Source organism: Leishmania major, chromosome 21, assembly GCF_000002725.2.
Source record: "Leishmania major strain Friedlin complete genome, chromosome 21".
Classification (NCBI taxonomy): Eukaryota; Euglenozoa; class Kinetoplastea; order Trypanosomatida; family Trypanosomatidae; genus Leishmania; species Leishmania major.
The window spans coordinates 534,374-554,291 of record NC_007262.2 but is presented as its reverse complement, the minus strand read 5'-3'; the positions used below and the strand labels follow the sequence as shown (position 1 = coordinate 554,291).

The following is a 19,918-nucleotide window of genomic DNA, read 5'->3' as shown; positions in this document are numbered from 1 at the left end:
ATCAACTCAAACGCCGCTCCCTCACCCCTCTCGCGCGCTCTACGGGAATCATCGGATCGGCCATGCGACGTCATCGGGGCCGCAGCGCTTTGTCGTCTCTGTATTCTCCCATGAGACCTCGGTGCCATGGCTGAATTGCAGGACGATGCACGGCAATGACCACAACTGCTGTCTCCTCTGCGAGCAGGAAGAGGTTCATAGGCATGCATCCGCTTGCCACCCCGTGGCCGCCCCTTTGTGTGCTCTCCAGATCATCGACAACAATCACTGTCCCCCTGTTCTCCGTCTCCTCTCTCTCTCCGTGCACTCTTCCAAGAAGAGCACACAGAGCGAGGCTCATCCAGGGGGCAAGCCCAGATGCCGTCATCACAAGCACGAGGTGGCGGTCCTTGAGTTCTTGCGACGTGCATATCTCAGTCTCACGTAGAGGGCAAACATTTTAGTTTGAGGGCAATTGGGAGGGGGGCAACGGCTTGCGCCGTAAGCCGGAGGCGCTCGGATAGTCAGTGGCGGAGGGAGGACGTGGGGTCGCTGGCGCCGTTGGTGAGGCTCTTCGCGGAACCCCTGCCTCCTCCTCTCTGCCTTGGCCGTGGGTGGCGCCCTTTCCCCACATCTCAGCCAGCTCCGCGGGCGAAGCAGCGGACTGGAACACGACTCGGTGCCGCCACGCCTCAATCGAACTTGCGAGAGCCGCTAATGCTAATCAGTAGTAGAGCACGCGTGTGTACGTCTGTGTGTGGAGGGGACGAGTGCTGGCATGCATGCAACTTCCGTTTCGTTGCGCCTTTGCCACCGCAGTAGTTCCTGCTGCTGCTGCTGCATGCGGCTCGTCTCTCTTCCCTGCTCCGTGTCCAGCTCTCGTTCTGGGAAAGGGGGATGGAGATGGCACAAGCAGAGCAGCTCTCGATGATGTGCCGATGATGATAGCATGGCCAAAGAACGTTCATCACCACGTCTGTGCGTGTGTGTGCGAGAACATGGATTTCTGCTCTCTTTTCATTTCTTCGACAATAAACGGAAGCATGTGCACGCACATGCCGGTTAGCTGCGGGGAGTTGAGGGGAGAGGCGGCTGTGGATCCGATCCGCTGCGGTCTCCCCCCCCCCCAACCGCGCCTGTCGACCCCGGGTGCCCCCGTTGCAGTTGTTGGACTCCCTTCGCCCTTGCTATGTTTCTCGTGTTGCGTCTCCAAGCGAATGCGAAGCGTGTGGCGACGTGCGGGTGGGCAGTGTGAGCGTCTCTACACGCTTGGCGAAACGCGAAAAGGAAGAAGAGGGGTGTCAGTTAAGGCTCGCCTCGCACGAATATCGCGACGGCGCGCATGCCTCTCAAGGTGCGTGCGTGCCCACCATTATATCTATCTATATATAGATAGATATGTAGGGGGGGGCATGCTTCATGATGGCCGCTTCCCTCCTTTTCCGGTCAGGTCACTCTCTCCCGCACACACATCGATGCACTCCCCGATCTCTGCCGTTTTTCTCCTTTGTTTTCCTGTTCGATTGTATCGTTGCTTCTGCATGTGTGCGCGCGTACTTACCCTTACACCATCCCCTCACCCACACACTCTTCCCGCCACCGCTGCCACCGGTCAATCGCTTCGTACCTCAGGGAGTGCACGAATTCGATCACAGAAAGAAAAGGAAGGGAGGGAGAGAGGGGTAGAGAGCTGCACCGAGTTCCGCGCTCTCTCTTTACACCTCCCACATCCTCAGCACACGCTGGCACTCTCCTACCCATCCACCACCACCACCGCCCTCTCGCTGCCTGCGTAGGTAAGGTCCACCGCTGCGTCAAACCGTAGCGCCGCCGCTGTTGCCGCACATCCACGGCCCTCCCCACGAGACCGCCTCGGCGCGGCCTCGACGGAAAGGCGGGGCTGAGAAGTCTTGTCTAGAAAACGGCAGTGCAGGGTGGCGAGAAGGTGGGAGAGGTGGGAGCATATATATATATATATATATTTAGACACACAAACACCCGCGCACACCAGCAGACGGCGAGAGCGCGAAGGAAAGGTGGCGGTCATCACTCTGCTCCCGTCGCTCTTCGCACGCTCCTCTTCTGTTGCCGAGAAAGAGAGAGAGGCCCGGGACGAAAAGGGGGGGACGGCGGTCTCAGAGGCGTCAGACCTGCATTGGTATTGCTTTCTCTATAGACATACGGACGTACGCACACACACACACACACACACACACACACGCACAATGCCGCCGAGGAGGCGCAGCGCTCGTAAAGCCGGCAGCGCGGTGCCGAAGCAGCATGTCGACGGGGCGCCGGTGTGTGTGAAGAAGGAGCTCAGAGACGAGGAGGCGGAGGCGGCGGACGACGCCCACGCAGAGAAGAAGCATGTGGCGATGGTGGCAGAGCAGTCACATCGAGACGAAGAGTGTAGACGAGCAGAGGACCGGCTTGAGGGCGCCGGCGAGGTCAACGGCGAAGCCGCGCCAGGGTCTCCCGAAGGCTCGCAAGAAGCGCGCGAGGACGAGGCAGCCCAGTTGGAGGAAAGACACGGTGCCGAAGACGGCGGCGGAAGGGATGGCAGCACCTCCTCCACTTCCTCGGCCGCACGACTGTCAACCTACACACCACCGCGCTTCCCGTCGACTCGGACGAGCGGGACGGAGCTGGAGCTCATTCACCCCGCCATGACAACCACGCATCCGTCGCCCCGGGCGTCTGCGCGATGCGACAGCGACGCTGGCGACCTCACGCCCCATTCGCGCCTCGTCATCCGCGACATTGACGTGGAGAACTTCAAGTCCTACTACGGCACCCACCGCATCGGGCCGTTCCACAAGACGTTCACGGCGGTGATCGGCCCCAACGGGTCCGGCAAGTCGAACGTGATTGACTCCATGCTTTTTGTCTTCGGCCGGAATGCGAAGAAGATCCGGCTGGAGAAGCTGGCGGAGGTGATCCACAACTCCGCCGCTCACCCGAGCCTGTCCTACGCATCTGTGACCGTGAACTTCATTCGCCTGCTAGAGACCGCCGCGGAGGAGAAGGACTCGGAGCAGCGGCAGGAGGTCGCCGGCAGCGAGCTGAGCATCAAGCGGGAGGTGTTTCGCACCGGCGCGTCTCAGTACTACATCGACGGGGTTCGCCGCACGCAGAAAGAGGTTATGGAGTGCCTCATCAGCCAAGGCGTCGACCTGGACCACAATCGCTTCCTGATTCTGCAAGGCGAGGTGGAGCAGATCGCGCTCATGAAGCCCAAGGCGGAGAAGGAAGGCGAGGAGGGTCTACTGGAGTACCTCGATGACCTCATCGGCACTAGCCAGTTTGTGGGCCGAATCTCGGACATGACGGCCACCGCCGAGACGGCGCAGCTGGCTCGGCTCGAGGCGCTGGACAAGGAACGTAAGCTCAAGGCGGAGCGCGAAGCGCTGGACGAGGCCAAGAACTCAACGCTGTCCTTCGTCACGAAGGACAACCAACTCCAGAAGACGCTCATCGTCATGTGCCAGCTGCGCATGCGCGGCATTGAAGAGAGACTGGAGGAGCCGCGGCGGCTGTTGACGGAGATTGACGAGCGCATCAGGTCGATGGAGAAAGAGGTTGTTCAGCGGCGAGACGAAAAAGCACAGGCCGAGGAGGCGTTTGCCGCGGCGAAGAAGCACGTCGCCGAGGCGCAGCGGGGCCGCGACGCGGTTCGGGCTCGCCGGCAATCAGCCGAGGCTCACCTGGAGCAGGTAAAGTCCGGTGCCGATCAGGAGGAGAAGGCGCGTAAGAAAGTGGCAGATCAGCTGCGCAAGGCCAAGGAGGAGCTGCAGCGGGCGGTTCTCCATCAACAGGACGCCGAGCGCGAGGCGGCGATTCACCAGCAGAACCACAACGAGGCAGTCGAGGCCGTAGCGACACTGCAGCTAGAACACGACACGCTCGCTGAGGAGCTGCTGCCAAGGCTGCGCCCCCTCCGCCAGCAGTTGGAGGAGAAGAAAAAGCATCGTGCCCCATACGCGCGCGCCGTAACGGAGGCTAAGGAGCAGCTGCGCACCGTGCGAAGCCGGCTTGGCGGGCTGGCGGATAGCGTCGCAAAGAAGCAGCAGCAGGTGAAGGACTTGGCGGCGTTGACGACGCGCAGCACGGCTCGCGTGGCGGAGCTGGAGCGGCTGCTTCGCGATTCCGACAGCAAGGACCTGCAGGAGGAGGTGCTGCGGGTGCAGGATCAAATTGGCGAGAGCGCGCGCCGCAAGTATGCCATCAACAACTCCATCCAAGAGCTGAAGAACGCCTACCGCGACGGCGAGGCTGACGACCGCGCGATGGAGTTCTTGCTGGCCCAGCGCTCCCTCAAGGGCTACTACGGCACGCTGCGCCAGCTCGGCCGTATCGACGACCAGTACGACATCGCAGCCGGCGTTTCCAGCAACGCGTGGGGCTTCCACGTTGTCGAGGACCGCCAGACAGCGACGGAGGCGCTGATGCTGCTCAAGCAGAATAATATCGGGCGTGCCACGATGATGGTGGTGAGCGAGGTGGAGCGGGAGGTGGGGTCGCGAATGGCGAAGCCGTTCCAGTGCCCGAATCCGAAGTCGCGCCGCCTCTTCGACCTCATCCAGCCGACCAACCCAAAGTTCCGCTGCGTCTTCTACCAGGCCGTGCGTGACACCCTTGTCGTGGAAACACTGACAGAGGCGCGCGAAACGGCCTTCGGCGGCAGCGGACACGACGCGATGGCCACAGGGACACCATCCTTGTCCACGGGGGGCGCAGCGAACCAGCAGCGGCATCGCGTCGTCACTGTCAAAGGCGAGCTGGTCGAGCCGAGCGGCACTATCACGGGCGGCGGGGCGGCACCCCGCGGCGCAAAGCTGAAAGCCGCTCGCTCGCCACAAGACAAGCAGTCCATCAAAGAGGAGCTGCAGCGCCTGCAGCAGGACCTGGTTCAGGCCGCCGAGGAGGAGCGTGCGCTGAACGTGCGACTGCACCAGCTGCACGAGCAGGAGTCCCACGTATACCCAGAGCAGCGGCGCAAGCTGCGGCATGAACTGAACACTCTCGTCGCGAAGGCCGACGGTGATGCTGCGCGTCTTGCATCGCTGCGCAGCGAGCTTGCGCAGTCCACACAGGAGCTGGAGGAAAACCGAGAGCGGCACGAGCAAGCTGTGCGCGACTGCGAGACAGCGCTGCAGAACGCGGAGAAGGCCTACATTACCCACAACGCGGACGTCGAGGCGTTGGAGGCGCAGGTGGATGAGGCAGGCGGTGCGCGCTTTAAGGCAGTGGCTGCGTCTCTCACGGCGCAGCAGGAGCGCGCCGACGCCGAGGAGGCGAGCCTGCGGGCGTGCCGCAGACAAGCACAGAAACACCGAGCTACGCAGGAGCGCAAGGCCGCCGACATAGTCGACTACGAGCAGCAACTCAAGAAGCTCGAGGAAGAAGCGCAGGACAACGCCGAGGAGCAGGTGAGGACGTGCGTGAAAGTGCTGGAGGGGCTCGTGAGGGAGCTGAACGGTGCCGAGGCACAGCTGGCGAAGGCGCAGACGTCGGCTGAGGACGCGCGCGCCGCCGTGCCGGTGGCCAACGGCGCTGCTCTGAATGCCCAGAAGAAACTGGACGATGAGCAGCGCTATCGGCAGACGGAGGCTGCTAAGATCGCGGACGCGCTGCAGGAGCTGTCGAAGTTCCAGCAGAAAATCGAAGGCTGCGAGGAGAAGATCCGCGAGAACGTCGAGCTTTATGGCAAGGAAACGCTCGGGCAGGGCGACGCCGAGGATGAAGAGGACCAGGCCGCCGAGGTGGATGAGGAGGACGGTGACGAAGACGACGAACACGTCAATGAGGATGAGAGCGAAGCAGTGCACGGCCGGAAGCGTGCTCGTGCGCGTCCTGGCCGCCGTAGCGATGAAGCTGCGTTGCACGCGTCGTCCGCCCGCGGCTCCTCTGCGCTCGTGGCATCGCCGCCGGCCAAGCGAGCGCATGTGGAGCTGCGTCAGACGACGTTCCGGCTCACTGCAGAGGAGCTAGACGGCTGCGACTATGACCGCTCGGTGCACCTCGCCAAAGCCCTCAGCGAGGAGACAAAGCGACTGCACAGCGAGATCGACTTCCGCGCCGTTGCCCTGTGGCGTGAGCGCGATGTCGCGCATCGTGAAGCGAAGGCCGTCTACGAGGCGAAAAAGCTTCTCTCCGACGAGGCGGAGCGCGAGCTGCAGACGCTCAAGGGCACGCGCCGCCAGGCCTTCATGCACACCTTCGAGCACATCCGACAGCGACTCAAGGAGGTGTATCAGCTTCTCACGCACGGCGGCGACGCCGACATGGAGCTGGTCGATGTAAATGACCCGTTTGAGGGCATCAACTTTGTAGTGCGCCCACCGAAGAAGTCGTGGAAGCAAATCTCGAACCTGTCCGGCGGCGAGAAAACGTTGTCTAGCCTCGCCCTCATCTTCTCTCTGCACCACATCAAGCCCACGCCGATCTACGTGATGGACGAGATCGACGCGGCGCTCGACTTCCGCAACGTTTCCATTGTGGCGAACTACGTGCTGCGCCAGGCCCGCGGTGCGCAGTTCATCATAATCTCCCTCCGCAACAACATGTTTGAGGAGGCGCACCAGCTGGTCGGCGTGTGCAAGGTGAACGACACTACCTCCACGCTCGTGCTGATGCCGCGCAGCTTCCGGCGACTGATCGGCACACAACTCGCTGAGGCAGCATCGGAGCAGTGGCGGAAACGTAGTGAGCGTCGTCGCAGTTGCCACCAGCTGGGAGAAGCAGGGGTAGCGAGAAACGCCGATGGCGGCGACGTGGACGGTCACGCGCGCAGCCCGCGCACCTCCGTTGTCCATCAGCCGCACACGCCATCCAGCGGGGCTCGACCGACCGTCGGTGACGCGTCTCCCATGTCGACCTCCACATGGCCCCGTTCCTCTGGTAGCGTCGACGGCGCGCGCGACTCGCGCAAGAGCGTTCGCTTCGCCAGCGTCAACAGCGCGACAGCGGTGGCGGCGGACGATAATGCGTACTCGGAGCCATAGACGCGCGCCGGTCACCGCGGCCGCCACTCCCTTCATCTCGCCCATAGAAGGGTAGCAGAGAGGTATGGCACATGTAGGTGTGTGCGCGCGCGGAGGCGCGTATCAATGTGTCTCTCTCTCTCGTTCCATATATATATATATATGTGTGTGTATGTGTGTGTGTGTGTGTTGTGCGTGCTTGTAGATCTTCGACTTCCTTTCGCGTGTGTCTTGGTTGTTCTGTAAAAGTGCGTCCGCTTCTCTGCCACACAACCTGGGGTCCAAGCGCCCCACGCCGCCACCCACGGCCCTGTCACACAGGCTCCACCTCGCGTGGGGGCCATGGCAGCCGTCGACACACGCCGGCCCAGCAAGGCGCCGACGCAGTCCCCTGAGAGCACGGCCCCTGCCTCACACTCCGCCCCGCACACCACCCACCCATCCGCCCGCTGCGCAGGTGGCGTCGACGCAGCTCCATGCAGGACCTGACCGACAGCATCCGTAGCGCTGAATCGCTCGGACCTCGCTGCGTTGCGGGCACCGGGCCCTGCCACCACCACCAGGAGTGGTTCGGCACTGGGAAGGGTTGGGTGGGGGCTGCTGGGCTGCCTCCCTCACACACGCAGGGAGTCGGGAGTGGGGGAAGGGAGGGGGTGGTGGTGCGGTGGTACTGGACCCTGTGATACCACGCACTGAGCGGCGGGTGTCTGTGTGCTCCCCCCCCCTCGTCATCAGAAATCCTTTTCAGGTGAAGAAAGAATGCGATGCATGCGCCGAAGAGTCGAGGCCAGGTTTGCGAAGAGCACACGGGCTTGAGACGCGGATATGGCTGCTGTTCTTGTCTTTCCCTCTGTCTGCCGCCGTCAAGACGGCTCACACGCTAGCCCGGTGAGCCGACAGCAGATGGAAGGGAGGAAGGCGCTCGAAATGTCGAACTCCTGTGCTTCCTTGTGGGGACGGGGCGTCACTGAAGGACCTCTGCTTGCGATGGCTGTCGGCTTTGGGGTGGTGAAGGAATCAATGCGCAAGGGCCTCTAGGCGAGGGCGGCGTGGGTGATCACGACAGCCCCCTCGCGTCCGTGCACTTCTCCTTCCATACTCTACCACCAACACCACCACTGTTATCTTTGTGCGTGGTCGTGTGAACAGGCACGTTCGTTGTCACAGAGGTGCAGCAGTAGCGGTAGCGCAGTGGTCCCCCGCCCCGCCGTCCTCGGTACTGTTGTCGGTGATTCATTTCACCGCTGACGCACGCGTTCTCGTATCTGCCTCCCTCCTCATCAGTATCACCACCACCGTCACCCCTCCCGCTGCCTTCCCCCCACTCACCTCATGGGTTACGCGTATACCTGCATACACACGCTCCCCTATGTCAGTGGAGCTTCTCTCTCTCTCGCTCTCTTTCTTTCTGGCCAGCCCGCTCGCTTCCACATAAACGGTGAAGGAGCTTGCACGTGCGCTGTATACAGCGCGCACGCGTACGCTGTTGTCGTCTTAATAGTGTGGAACAAAGAAGTCATCTTCTGCTCGCTACGTATCACCTACTCCCTTCTTCCCCCGCCTCTGTTTGGTGCGCGATGCGCCTCCCTCGCTGCACCTTCCTGCGGCGGCAGCCCAACTTGAGTGGCTGCCGTGCACGTCCGCCGACTAGTGTGTCCTCGATGTCGCTGTTCGTGCTGGCAGTGATATTGGCGGTCTGCGTGGCGGGATCGCTGTTTACCGTCGTGCACGCCAAAGACTGCATCACGCGCGGGCCCAATTCTATGATTGCGTGGAAGTACGAGGACGGCAGCTTTCAATGCGACAACTGCATCGGCGCCCATGCTGTGGGGGTTAGCAGCGGCACGGTTCGCCGTCGCTGGACGGAGTACGACAAGGACCGCAATATCCTGAACTCCTTCGTGGAGGAGCACCGCGAGGGCAAGAAGCTGGTGCTGCATGACGAGAGCCGTGGCATGAGCATCCTACTGCGTTCCGACCTGAGTGGCATCCGCACCGAGGGAGAGCAGACCTTCCGCCAGCTCTACAGCGGTGCCTTCATCTCCGTGGTGGACTGCACGTAACCCCACTCAAGGCCTCTGGGCTATAGCAGCACCATGATGGCAGCTCTGCACAGACACTCATCGCCTGACTCGTACGCGAGCCTGGCGGTATTTGTGCTCGGCAAGAGTGCAGCGCTGAAGTGCTGGAGGGCCGGTGAGTACGTTGGGCCTTCGTACTCTGGGCGTGCATGTGCGTCAGGTGTCTGCCTTGCTGTTGGTGTGTACGTGTGCGTGTGTGCGCTCGTCTTGTCGCAGCAAGCGTCTCTGTTGAAGCTTTCGCTTGTGAACCTGGAAGAAGCGGGCCGGTGCCAAATAAATCGTTGACACTCACGGAAGAGAATACATCACGTTGCCTCATCTCTCTCGCTCTTGTCTCTGCTCCTCTGGACTGCCCCTGTTCTCTGTCTTTCCCGTGCGTGAGGATGACGGGGTGCACAACCCTGCGTGCGTACAAGTGCCGCCGTTATGGGGGGGGGGGAGGGGTGAGGGAGGGGAACTGTGTGAGTGATCGCATGGAGGGCTCTCTTGAAGCTGTGTGTTCGCTTTCTTCGTCACTCTTTGCATCGCTACTCTGCCGCCTCGGGCCCTCGACGCCTCTGCGCACATTCTACCACGCACACACACACACACACACGCACACACGAAACTGCGGCGCACGTGCGAAGGTATGCGCTGTGTCCGCGTTCTGCTACATGGGAAGCTGTCGTACCCGGTAGGCACCGGGCGACTCGCCCTCGGCACGGCGCTACTACCACTACTTCCCTCCAACGACATCTTCTACGACCCGGCAAAGCTGCGCTACCGGCTCGACCAGGATGGCTACCTCTACTTCAAGAACACTGTGCCGCGTGATGTGGTGAACGCCGCGCTCGACGACCTGGCGACTCAGATGCGCGAGTGCGGGCTTACCCTTGACGAGGACCGCGCGCGGCAGGCGGAGCTGAACGGCTTCGCGATGGGTGTGCCGTACCCGTCCACCAGCGGCGGCGAGCTGCCGCCGCCGAATATCCACCACACTGACACCATTCGCAACGCGGTGAGTGGCACGAGTGTGATGGCGACGGTGCGTCAAGTCTTCGGGGGCGCTGTCCAGGCAACAACGCTACAGACGCTGCACCTCGGCGCCCCTGGCGAGTCCTTCGGCTTTCGCATGCCAAGCGTTTTTCTGAACCGCGGCACGAAACTCGCCCTCGTGGCCATAGTGCCTCTGCACGACACCCCACTCCATATGGGCACACCGCTGCTGGTGCGAAGCAGCAACAGCCACGCCACGTACGCGCAGCTGCGCAGAACCTACGGACAGTGGGAGGTGGAGGGCGACTCGATCCGCGGGGACGGCTGCTACACCGAGAACCCAGCGGAGCTTTCGCCGCTTGGCAAGCTGCCAGGCACGGATGAGACGACCGGGGCCTCCATCATTGTTGACGTCAACCCGTTCATATCCTCCGCCTTGGAGGCTGGAGACCTGCTGCTGACGACCGTGTACACGATGCAGTCCTTCTTAACAAACCAGACGAACTGCTGGCGCCTCATGGCAGAGGCTGTCTGGTGCATGGACGGTGACGACGTCGGACTAGACCCGCGCTACATGGGTAGCGGCGCGCCTGGGCTTGCGGCGTGGACAGAGAGCCGTGACGACCCGACCGTGTACCCGAAGAGCTTGATGGAGGCCAAAAAGGAGTGGGGCCTAGTACCCGACTTGGCGGCGGTCACAATGGACGAGGCGGAGACGTCTTCCACCTGAGATGACGGCTTCGCTCTTGTTGTTTCCCCGCGAGAATGTGTGTGTGAAGGGAAAGCCTTTCTGTTGTCCCCTGTCGAGTTGTGCTGTCTAACTTTAACTCCCAAGCAGCGCACTGGTCTCTCTATCTCTGCATGACTTGCAAGCAGCATGGACAGGAAAGATAGGTGAGTAGGGGCTCCTGTCCTGCCGCCCTCACCCCCCCCCCCTCCCCCCTGGCCTTCCGCTGTCACACACACACACACACAGAGAGAGAGAGAGAGACTCTTAACCGGCTTACGCACAACACAGCAACCACAGCACAGACGAGTAATTAACAAAAAAAAAGCACTGTGGGCTCATCGGCTTGCTTACCTCTTACCTGCAGCCGATGTGAACGCGGCCATACGTGCATCCCCTCCTCATCCCTTCTCGTGCTCCTGTGTGTGTGTGTGTGTGTGTGTATGTGTGTGTGTGCAGAGAATAAGGAGGTGCGTGATTGCGTGCCTGCCCGTGTCACGACACCTTTCGCAGCGCACCCCGGTCCTTCCGCTCCCTCCCTCGCATTATTGCCTTCGCTTGTTACAGCGCAGACACGTTCAAGTAGGTCAACGTTCTTGTGCGCTGCGTCCCCTTCCCTTCTTCTCCGCCACCCCGTTGCCCGTGCTCGCCGGCCACGTCTCTCACCATACACACACACACACACACCTCCCATTTCATGTTGCGGTCCTGCTTTGTTCTGCTTTTTGCTTCCCCATCTTCTCACCTCTGGCGCAGTTGCGTAGTCTTCTACACCGAAGCCCTGCACCGTGGCGGTCAATTTCGTTGCCGTGCGTGTGCTGCCGCGGTGGTCGCTGTTTCGCCCCTGTCTTCGAGCTATATACGCGCTGCCTGCCCTGCTGCATGGGCACACACACACACACACACATATATACACACGCAGACAAGCACACCCACACACCTACTCAAGTGCGGCAGTGTTTCCAGCCCACCCCCCAGCCCACCCATCTATTCATCTCCTTTCCCCGTATCTCGGTGCATGTGCGCCGGTGTGTATCGCCCTTCGTAATCATCTTAGCGCGTATCCGCTACTCGCGCACACGATGCTGCGCCGCAATACATCAGTGCCGGAGCTGCGGCTTTGTGTGCTCGCCACGGCGCCACCACACACGTCGAGCTGCGCCGCCGTCTCCGTCGCTCTCCTCGCCACTCGTCGCGCCTTCTTTGGCAATTTCGGCAAGCAGTGGGGCAGCGCGGGTGGCACCGGCGCCTCCTCTGCGACGAAGACTGGTGGCAGCGCAAGCAACACAAGCGGCAGCTCCAGTCAGAACCCGAGCGCTGGCGTGCCGCCCGGCTTCCCTCCCGGGTTTGACCTGCAGAAGCTTCAGACCATGCAGCAGCTCTTCAACAGTCAACCCAAAGAGAAGCAAGAGCAGATGATGAAGCAGGCGATGGAGATGCAGAAGATGATGAGCAAGATCCCTGGCTTCGGCAAGCTGGCGCAGAGCAGCACCAAGGTGCTAGAGCAGCTCATGAAGATGCAGCAGCAGGCCCCACCGCCGTCCTCTCTCTCCACCACCACGACGTCGGCAAATGCTGCACCGGCCAGCGCATCCTCCACGGGCGCCGCAGCGTCTGCGGCGTCGTCTCCCCGACGGGACCTCTTTAGTAACGCAGCCGGGTTGAGCTCCAAGCGCTTGAATGGAAGCGGTAGCAGTGGCGGCCCCTCGTTGGACGAGCTGAGGAAGGTGAACCTCGGCCCGGAGATCGAGGCCCTCTTTCAAGAGCTCCGCACCATCCGAAGTCGCAAGAACGAGTACCGTGACAAGTACTACCAAGTCCAGTCCACGCTGGAGGGACTGCAGCGGGAACACAAGGATCTGGCCACGCGTGAGGCGAGCCTACGGAGCAAGCTAGCCAAGGTGGAGCAGGAGGTAATGCTGCTCACCTCCGAGAACATGGAGCTGCGAGACAGCAGCAAGAGCGTAAGGCAGTTGACCCAGTCCAACAAGCAGCTCAAGGCCGAGGTGGAGCAGCTGAAGACGGCTGCGCAGGCAAGCACCGCTCCGGGCACGACCACGTACGTTGCTCTGCAGCAGCTGCTGCACGAGCGCGAGGATGCACTGCGCTCCCTGCAGCGAAAGCTTGACCGCATGCGTCGCCGCGATCCGCTGCTGCAGTTCTCGCTTGCCTGCAGCAACGTTAGCCGACTTTGTACTGGTGCCAAGGGCGAGGACGTGGGTAGCACGGACGCCGCCGCGGCAGCAACTGAGGCGAGTCAGGAGGCAACCGAGAAAGCCTTTGCGGAGCTACAGACCAAATACCACAAGCGCCAGCAGGCGGCCTGGGAGGCGGCAGCGCACGATCACGCTGCGGCTGCTGCTGCATACGTGGCGGTGGTGCGACGCTACGTAATGAGCAACGTGCCTCACTCGAACTACGACGCAGTCGTCACATTCACAGGCGATGCGGCGGCGTTGAGCACGTATTTTTCTAGCGTTGGCTTTGAGGTGGAGATGATCGCGGGAGAGCGGGGTCGGGCGCACGTGACCGCGGCATCAGACGCCTTGCCCTTTTCCAGCGCACCGGGGCCGTTCGGCTACGCATTTGCAGCGAGCCTGGCCCGAAGGATGGCGCGAGCGGAAAGCAGTGACGCCGGCGCCGTGACTCCCGCCGCTGCATTCACGGTGACAAGCGCGCACCCGTTCGTTTCTGCGGCCCTGGTGCGGAACGCGAAGCGGTGCAGCGTCGCTTACGAGACAGCGCGCGCCAGCGGCCCGGGCGGGCAAGCCACGAACGTCACAGAAACGCAGGTGTACGCGAAGCTGACGATTGACGGTGTCCCGGCGTACACGGCGGAGGCGCAGGATTCGCGCAGTGCACTCAGCAACAAGGAGGCCGCCCTTGACAAGCTTCAGCAGCAGCGCCGCCTGCAGTTCAACGATACACTGGCAAAGCAGGAAAAGGCCGAGCTCGTGCAGGCGCAGTTAGTCGCCAAGATGCAGCACCAGGGCGGCTTTGCCTTGGAGAAGGACGTACATGTCTTGGTGCAGGAGGCAGCCACAGCGAAGTTGGTGGCTGCAGGGGATGTCGCGCTCGTGGAGATGCTGCAGCAGCTCGGTGTCTTGGCCGCCGCGGCGTAGAGGACGCTGTCGGCAATGCGGACGGAGAAACGGAGGAGAGCGCAGAGTTTGCCCTCTCGCCAGCGTCGCCCCAACCCTCGGACACCTCTCTAAGCCTGCGTGCTGCGTGTGTGTGTGTGTGTGTTAACGAGTTTGTGTCCGTCTGTTTCGGTAAGGAAGATGAAAATCAACTACGCGGAGAGAAGGATAGAGGCGGGTCCTGTGCGCCGTTTCGCTGCCCAACCACCCTACCAACGAACGAATCCTCCACCCACACCCACCCTCCGCTCACCCCTCTTTCTCTGCTGTGTCGTACGCATCACGCGCAGAGGCGCCATCGCCGCGCTGCGGTGGTGTACGCGTTGTGTACATCGATGTATATCTACATAGATATAGATTGAAAGGCGTGATTCCGCTTGATCTGCAGTCGTGGTGGGCTCTGTGCTGCATTCCGTAGCGGCGCGGACGTCGTCTGCCTACCACACACACACAGACACACACAGACCACCCCTGCGAGGGTTCACGCGCCCTCGTGACGTGCGTAAGCGCTCGCAGATGCCGGTAAAGGAGACACCTCTCTTCTTTTTTTCCGTCTGTTGTATGTCGTCGATGATGTCTGCGGGAGGATAGCTGAGGCGGGGCACCTTCCGTGACGAGGATACCCGCTGCAACTCTGTACATCTACTGACAGCATCGTTCTACGCGACAGCTGCCACCCATCCAAGCTCACGTCCTACCCTGTGGCGCTAAAATTTCAAACGGAGAGGACATCTGTAGCTAACAAGGCAGAGAGTGGGGACGATGGGCACTGGTGAGCGTCAAGTGTCACGACGCAGATGTATGCGAGGAGTGCAGCAGGGTCTCCACGGCCTGCCCGCCCCCGCCCCCCCCCCACTACCCCCGCCGAACACTCGTGGATTCGGTGCATGCAGCAACAGGAGCACCAGTCACAATACGACTGCCGATGCGTGACTGTCTCGAGCACACACAATGACACAAGTGTATGCAGGTGGCCTGCGCTGTATGTGGTCATCTTCCCGTCGAATGTACGGTCCCAGATGATGACAGGTGGGGGGAGCACACAGACACCCGCCGCTCAGTGCGTGGTATCACAGGGTCCAGTACCACCGCACCACCACCCCCTCCCTTCCCCCACTCCCGACTCCCTGCGTGTGTGAGGGAGGCAGCCCAGCAGCCCCCACCCAACCCTTCCCAGTGCCGAACCACTCCTGGTGGTGGTGGCAGGGCCCGGTGCCCGCAACGCAGCGAGGTCCGAGCGATTCAGCGCTACGGATGCTGTCGGTCAGGTCCTGCATGGAGCTGCGTCGACGCCACCTGCGCAGCGGGCGGATGGGTGGGTGGTGTGCGGGGCGGAGTGTGAGGCAGGGGCCGTGCTCTCAGGGGACTGCGTCGGCGCCTTGCTGGGTCGGCGTGTGTCGACGGCTGCCATGGCCCCCACGCGAGGTGGGGGCCTGTGTGACAGGGCCGCGGGTGGCGGCGTGGGGCGCTTGGACCCCAGGTTGTGTGGCAGAGAAGCGGCCGCATGTTGGAGAGAAGAAACGCGGATGTACGCTACTTTTCGATAGCGTGGCTGTCATCAGCCATGCCCCTCTCGTCTCTACACACAGTCCCTTCTCGATGTCTGGATCTGTGCGATTCGTGCTTCCCACCAGTGTGTGACGGGCACTTGGTGGCGAGCCGTAGCCCCGTCCCCTCGAACTACGTTTGCCGGTGACACTCGTGCGAGCATCGACAACCTCCTCAGCCTTGGCGCCAAGAAGACAGAAAGAGAGCCACGCATGCGCACACGCATTCCCCAATTCGTGGGGGTTGTCTGTGAGGTCCACCCTTTTCTTCAAGGGGCTCGCGCACGAGGCGCATCACTGTCACTGCTGCGCGGAAGGGAGAAGCAGCAAATCTTCTTTTCTTTTTCGTCAACGCTACCACTGTGTCTTTTCGTTTTCGGGAGGGGAGGGGAGGGAGGAAGGGGGGCGTCGGACGGTGTGTCCATGGCTCAACGCGCACCTACACCTTCGCGCTCTCATCATCATCAGTGCTGCGTCCATCTTCCGTGGCGCGTGCGCGCTTGGCCGTCGGTCTCTCTGTCTTTCTTTTTTGCGTTTTCGGCGATGTGTCGTCTTGTCGCGTGTGCGCGCGTTCGGGCCAGCGACCGCTGCGACGCGCGATGGCCGCTGCTCTTGTCGAGCATAGCTGCTCCGCACCACGAGCCTTGTTCATGGGTAGATCGCGGAAAGGACAAGAGAGGTGGACGGGCATGCGAATCGCAGCCACACCGCTGCGACGCGCCCCGCCCCCCTCCCTCCCCTTGCCGGAATCGGCTAGAGAAGTGCACGTGCGTAGGCAATAAGAATGACGTCAATGCAGGAAAACAGGCAAGCGAAAACAAGAAGCACTGCAGCAGACACGGCCTGGCTGTTGTGAAAGGGAGTGCGACACAGGTAGGCGCTCCCGCGCCTTGTTCTTCGGCCTCCTTATTCCCTCACTAGGGATGAGTGCTGCCACCTTTCACCGGCTCCTCTCGCCAACTCCGCCCCTCCCCTCCCGCCCGCCATTCCTCCATGGAACGAACAGTTCGAAGACAAGTCGCACCAATCCACCGCCTCATCGAGCATCTTTGCTACGAGTCCTGGAGCGCAACGTCTTTTTTTTTTGTTTTTCCGTGCTTTCCTCCTGTCCTGCACATGGATTCGGTCTGTGCTGTGCATTCCTGCGCGCCCTGTCCTCTGCTTCCCTTGCTAGACTCCGCGGAAGCAAGCATCATCGTTCCGAAAAAAACGGAAGCGAAAACAGATCTCCGTCTCCAGAGTAAAGTGCGCCGGCGTGCACACGAGACGCGAGGGAAGGCGAGTGTCGTGTGTGACGGTGTTGGCGACACGTCCTTTCTGCGTTGCTCGTGCCTCTATCGTGCACCGTGTTTGGAACACCTCCCTTCAACGAATCCGCCCGTTTCGCGTTTTTTTCGGAAGAGGTGCGTTGTTTTGTCAGCTGCATGACGCTCTTCTTTGCCACGTCTCTGCTTGTCTATCTCATCACCCGTCGTCCGCTTACTTCTTCCTCCCTCTCGTACACACACACACACACACACCAGCGAACACACGTCGACAACCAGTGTGTTTCTGTCAACACACGCGCAGCCTGCCCTTCTTGTGTGTGATCTTTCTTTCTGCCTTTTATTGCTCTGTGGGCGCTTGTGCGCGCGTCTTCTCCGCACACACACGCAACGCACACAGCATTCCCCTCACCTCCACCACGGTCTTCCACGTCTTCATATATATGTTGTGCACATAATGTTTCCATCGGGCTTCCCGTCCTCCGCTGCCGGTAGCGGCAATAGTACTGCGGACACGACAGCCCCGCACATGCACGTACATACGGTCGTCATCAACGTCGGCGACGCAGACGGCACTGCGGTAGGTGGCAATGCAGGCGTGGCGGATGTCTTCTCTGGTGTTCCAGCGACGGTGTCCGCCGTCATGGCCGCTGCGATGGATCTCTCTAACTTGCCAGGGCTGGTGGACCTGCTCAGTGACACCACCCCTGCCAGCACCGCTGCACGTGAGTGGCACGCACAAGGCTGTCCCCCCTTTTCGCCTGAGGAAGTGATTTCTACCTTTGACGTTGTGCAGCTGCCCCTATCCTCTCCAGTCACTGCCACCGCCTCCACCAGCCATGGTGACACTGACGGCGCGGATACTGCTGGGAGCCCATCCCCGCCTGCGCCAGAGGTGAAGGAGTGCCCCATCTGCCTGGAGCCGCTGTTTCAGACGTCAGTGGTGCGCGCTGCACCCGAAAGCGTGCCGAGCTCAGCCCCGTCGCTTTCCGAGTTGCCCACCGCTGGCCGCGAGAAGCCGGCGACGGCATCCGAGTCGCCGCCATTGCAATCTCAAGCACCTTCCTCGCCGCCCTCTGTGCCTCCCTCGGACGCTGCAGCATCTGCCGATGCAGCCCGACCACTGGCACACGACGACACGGCCGAGGCAACGAAGGACGCGAAAACAGTGCGAGAGGTGTACTGCGGTCATCGCTTTCACGAGTCCTGCATTCTCCGCTGGATTACTCTGGGACACTACTCATGCCCGCTGTGTCGATCTCCCTTCGTGTTTGAGTGAAGGCGTGCGCGGGCGTGCGTGCCTGTGTCCGCGCGTGCTGCATTGGACGGTTCACAGTGCATCGACGCAGACACGCGCATGCACGCTCACCGCACAACCCACGACGACGACAACAGGGGAGACTTACGAATTCCCAGGCTGCGCCAATCAAGCAGTGATACACACGAAGGCGGGGGCTGTTGTGAAGCGGTGCACGCGACACGCAGGTCTGTGGACAGTGAAGCTCATTAGCAGCCATCGCTACAATGACGACAACGATGAGAGAAACCGAGACGATTTCTGTGGTGAGCGGGGAGGGGGGTGAAGGTGTTGGCCGTGGGCATTGCTGGTGGTGAGGGTGTTTGCCCTCCGTCTCCCTCTAACCCACCCAAAATGCTACAGGACTGTGCTGCACCGTCTTTTCCCCTGTCCTCCTGTTGGAGGACGACACGGTCAAAGGCCGCACATGCGGCGAGAGAGGTCGCCCACATCAGCACCGCGTTTTCGCCGCGAGGTCGACATCCGCAGGGTTTCTTTGGACGCGAGCACGCGCATCCATAGCGGCTTCTTGCCTTGACGGGCGCTCGCATGATGGGCATCCTCACTTCGGATGTCATTGCTCGTGGCTTCCCACGCCAGCACGGTCTTCTGCCATCCTTGTCATCTCGCTCTCATCTTTCTCTGCTCTGTGTTTTCGGTTCTTCGTCGCTTTCCACTTTCGTGGGCACGTGTATGGCGCACACTCGCACCCGCTCACGTGTGTTTTTGCCCCACGCGCCATGACGTCTGTGTTCTCAGCCTCATCAAGCCAAGCTCTTCGCGTTCCACTACCGGCCCTTTTCTCTACTGATCGGATCTGAAGCACTTCCTCGCCCCGCCTCCCTACCGACTCCGCGGCCCTCCTGCTTTCTCCTTCTACCCTTCCTCCCCCCTCTCTCTCCTCCCATACATAAACAGACAGGCACTCCCCCCTCTCTCTACAGCTCGCCGCACGCCCTCCCGCACCTCAGACCTGCATCTCGTTTTGCCCTTCTCTGTGTGCCTGTTCCACGTGCGTCACCACCATGGCGAGCAACGTGAACGAGGAGTCTCACGCGCTCTACGGAGCCGTCGTGGTGCGCCTGGTGGATCGCGTGATGCTCTGCAAGACGCCTAGCGCGCCCATGGACGGCTTCACGATTCCAAGCACCGCATGGGCGGACCTCGTCAGCCGTTGCAGCGCCCCGCACTTCCGCACCTCTGCGTTCCTCAACGTGACAGCCGACAAAGACCCGAAACAGGAGGTGACCTTGTCCTACCACCTCATGACGGATGATGCTTTTGGTTACGGCATTATCGGTGCCAAGGCAGTCAGCCGCCGAGACGGGCACGCCGCGCTGGACGAGCTGGCGGCTCTCTTCAAGAAGATGTTTGTGGAGCCCCCGTCAACGCTGAATCCAAAGCTGGCGGACGTTTTTGTGCGGCCGGCGCGCGACCTACTGATGAAGTACAGCAGCGGCGCCGCCGCGGGCTCAGCGGAGAACAAGGTGAAGAAGGTGAAGCTAGCCGTCGATGAAGTAAAGAACATGGCGCTGGACAACGTCGAGCGTGTTATTCAGCGCGGGCAGCGCATTGACGACATTGTGCAGGCCACCGATGATCTGCAGTTTCAAGCAGAGGGCTTCCAGCGCAGCAGCCGTGATCTGCGCAACCAGATGTGGTGGAGCTCGATGAAGGGGCGCATTATCCTGGTGGGCGCTGTGAGCTTCATGCTCTTATTGCTCTACTTCACGTTCTTTGCTGGCAACGGCAACAAGAAGACGGTGACAACGCAAGCTCCGAGCTCGGCACCGAAGTAGCCGGTGGAACGGTCTCTTTCCTTTGCTTCGCTGTTTGAGCGAGGGAGCGAGGGGCAGAGAGATAGGGAGGAAGGAGGGGGCGGAACGCATGTACGGGCGCAAGATGAAGGTATGCGGCTGGCCCC

General features: G+C 61.5%; 6 protein-coding genes across 6 annotated transcripts; all 6 read left to right on the top strand.

Moving 5' to 3' along the window:
* Positions 1 to 2,204: 2,204 nt before the first annotated feature.
* On the top strand, positions 2,205 to 6,983 carry LMJF_21_1330 (conserved hypothetical protein; the record flags this gene model as incomplete). Its single annotated transcript, XM_001683034.1, has 1 exon — positions 2,205 to 6,983. One exon carries the CDS (start codon positions 2,205 to 2,207, stop codon positions 6,981 to 6,983), a length of 4,779 nt encoding a protein of 1,592 aa, XP_001683086.1.
* A 1,556-nt stretch (positions 6,984 to 8,539) lies between these two features.
* On the top strand, positions 8,540 to 9,025 carry LMJF_21_1320 (conserved hypothetical protein; the record flags this gene model as incomplete). Its single annotated transcript, XM_001683033.1, has 1 exon — positions 8,540 to 9,025. One exon carries the CDS (start codon positions 8,540 to 8,542, stop codon positions 9,023 to 9,025), a length of 486 nt encoding a protein of 161 aa, XP_001683085.1.
* Positions 9,026 to 9,671: 646 nt separating this feature from the next.
* On the top strand, positions 9,672 to 10,748 carry LMJF_21_1310 (conserved hypothetical protein; the record flags this gene model as incomplete). Its single annotated transcript, XM_001683032.1, has 1 exon — positions 9,672 to 10,748. The coding sequence occupies one exon, from the start codon at positions 9,672 to 9,674 to the stop codon at positions 10,746 to 10,748; it is 1,077 nt and encodes a 358-aa protein (XP_001683084.1).
* A 1,367-nt stretch (positions 10,749 to 12,115) lies between these two features.
* LMJF_21_1300 (conserved hypothetical protein) lies at positions 12,116 to 13,867 on the top strand (the record flags this gene model as incomplete). Its single annotated transcript, XM_001683031.1, has 1 exon — positions 12,116 to 13,867. One exon carries the CDS (start codon positions 12,116 to 12,118, stop codon positions 13,865 to 13,867), a length of 1,752 nt encoding a protein of 583 aa, XP_001683083.1.
* A 3,287-nt stretch (positions 13,868 to 17,154) lies between these two features.
* On the top strand, positions 17,155 to 17,976 carry LMJF_21_1295 (conserved hypothetical protein; the record flags this gene model as incomplete). Its single annotated transcript, XM_001683030.1, has 1 exon — positions 17,155 to 17,976. One exon carries the CDS (start codon positions 17,155 to 17,157, stop codon positions 17,974 to 17,976), a length of 822 nt encoding a protein of 273 aa, XP_001683082.1.
* Positions 17,977 to 19,019: 1,043 nt separating this feature from the next.
* On the top strand, positions 19,020 to 19,793 carry LMJF_21_1290 (putative R-SNARE protein; the record flags this gene model as incomplete). The annotated part of the gene is made up of 1 exon (XM_001683029.1): positions 19,020 to 19,793. One exon carries the CDS (start codon positions 19,020 to 19,022, stop codon positions 19,791 to 19,793), a length of 774 nt encoding a protein of 257 aa, XP_001683081.1.
* Between the last annotated feature and the right edge of the window lie 125 nt (positions 19,794 to 19,918).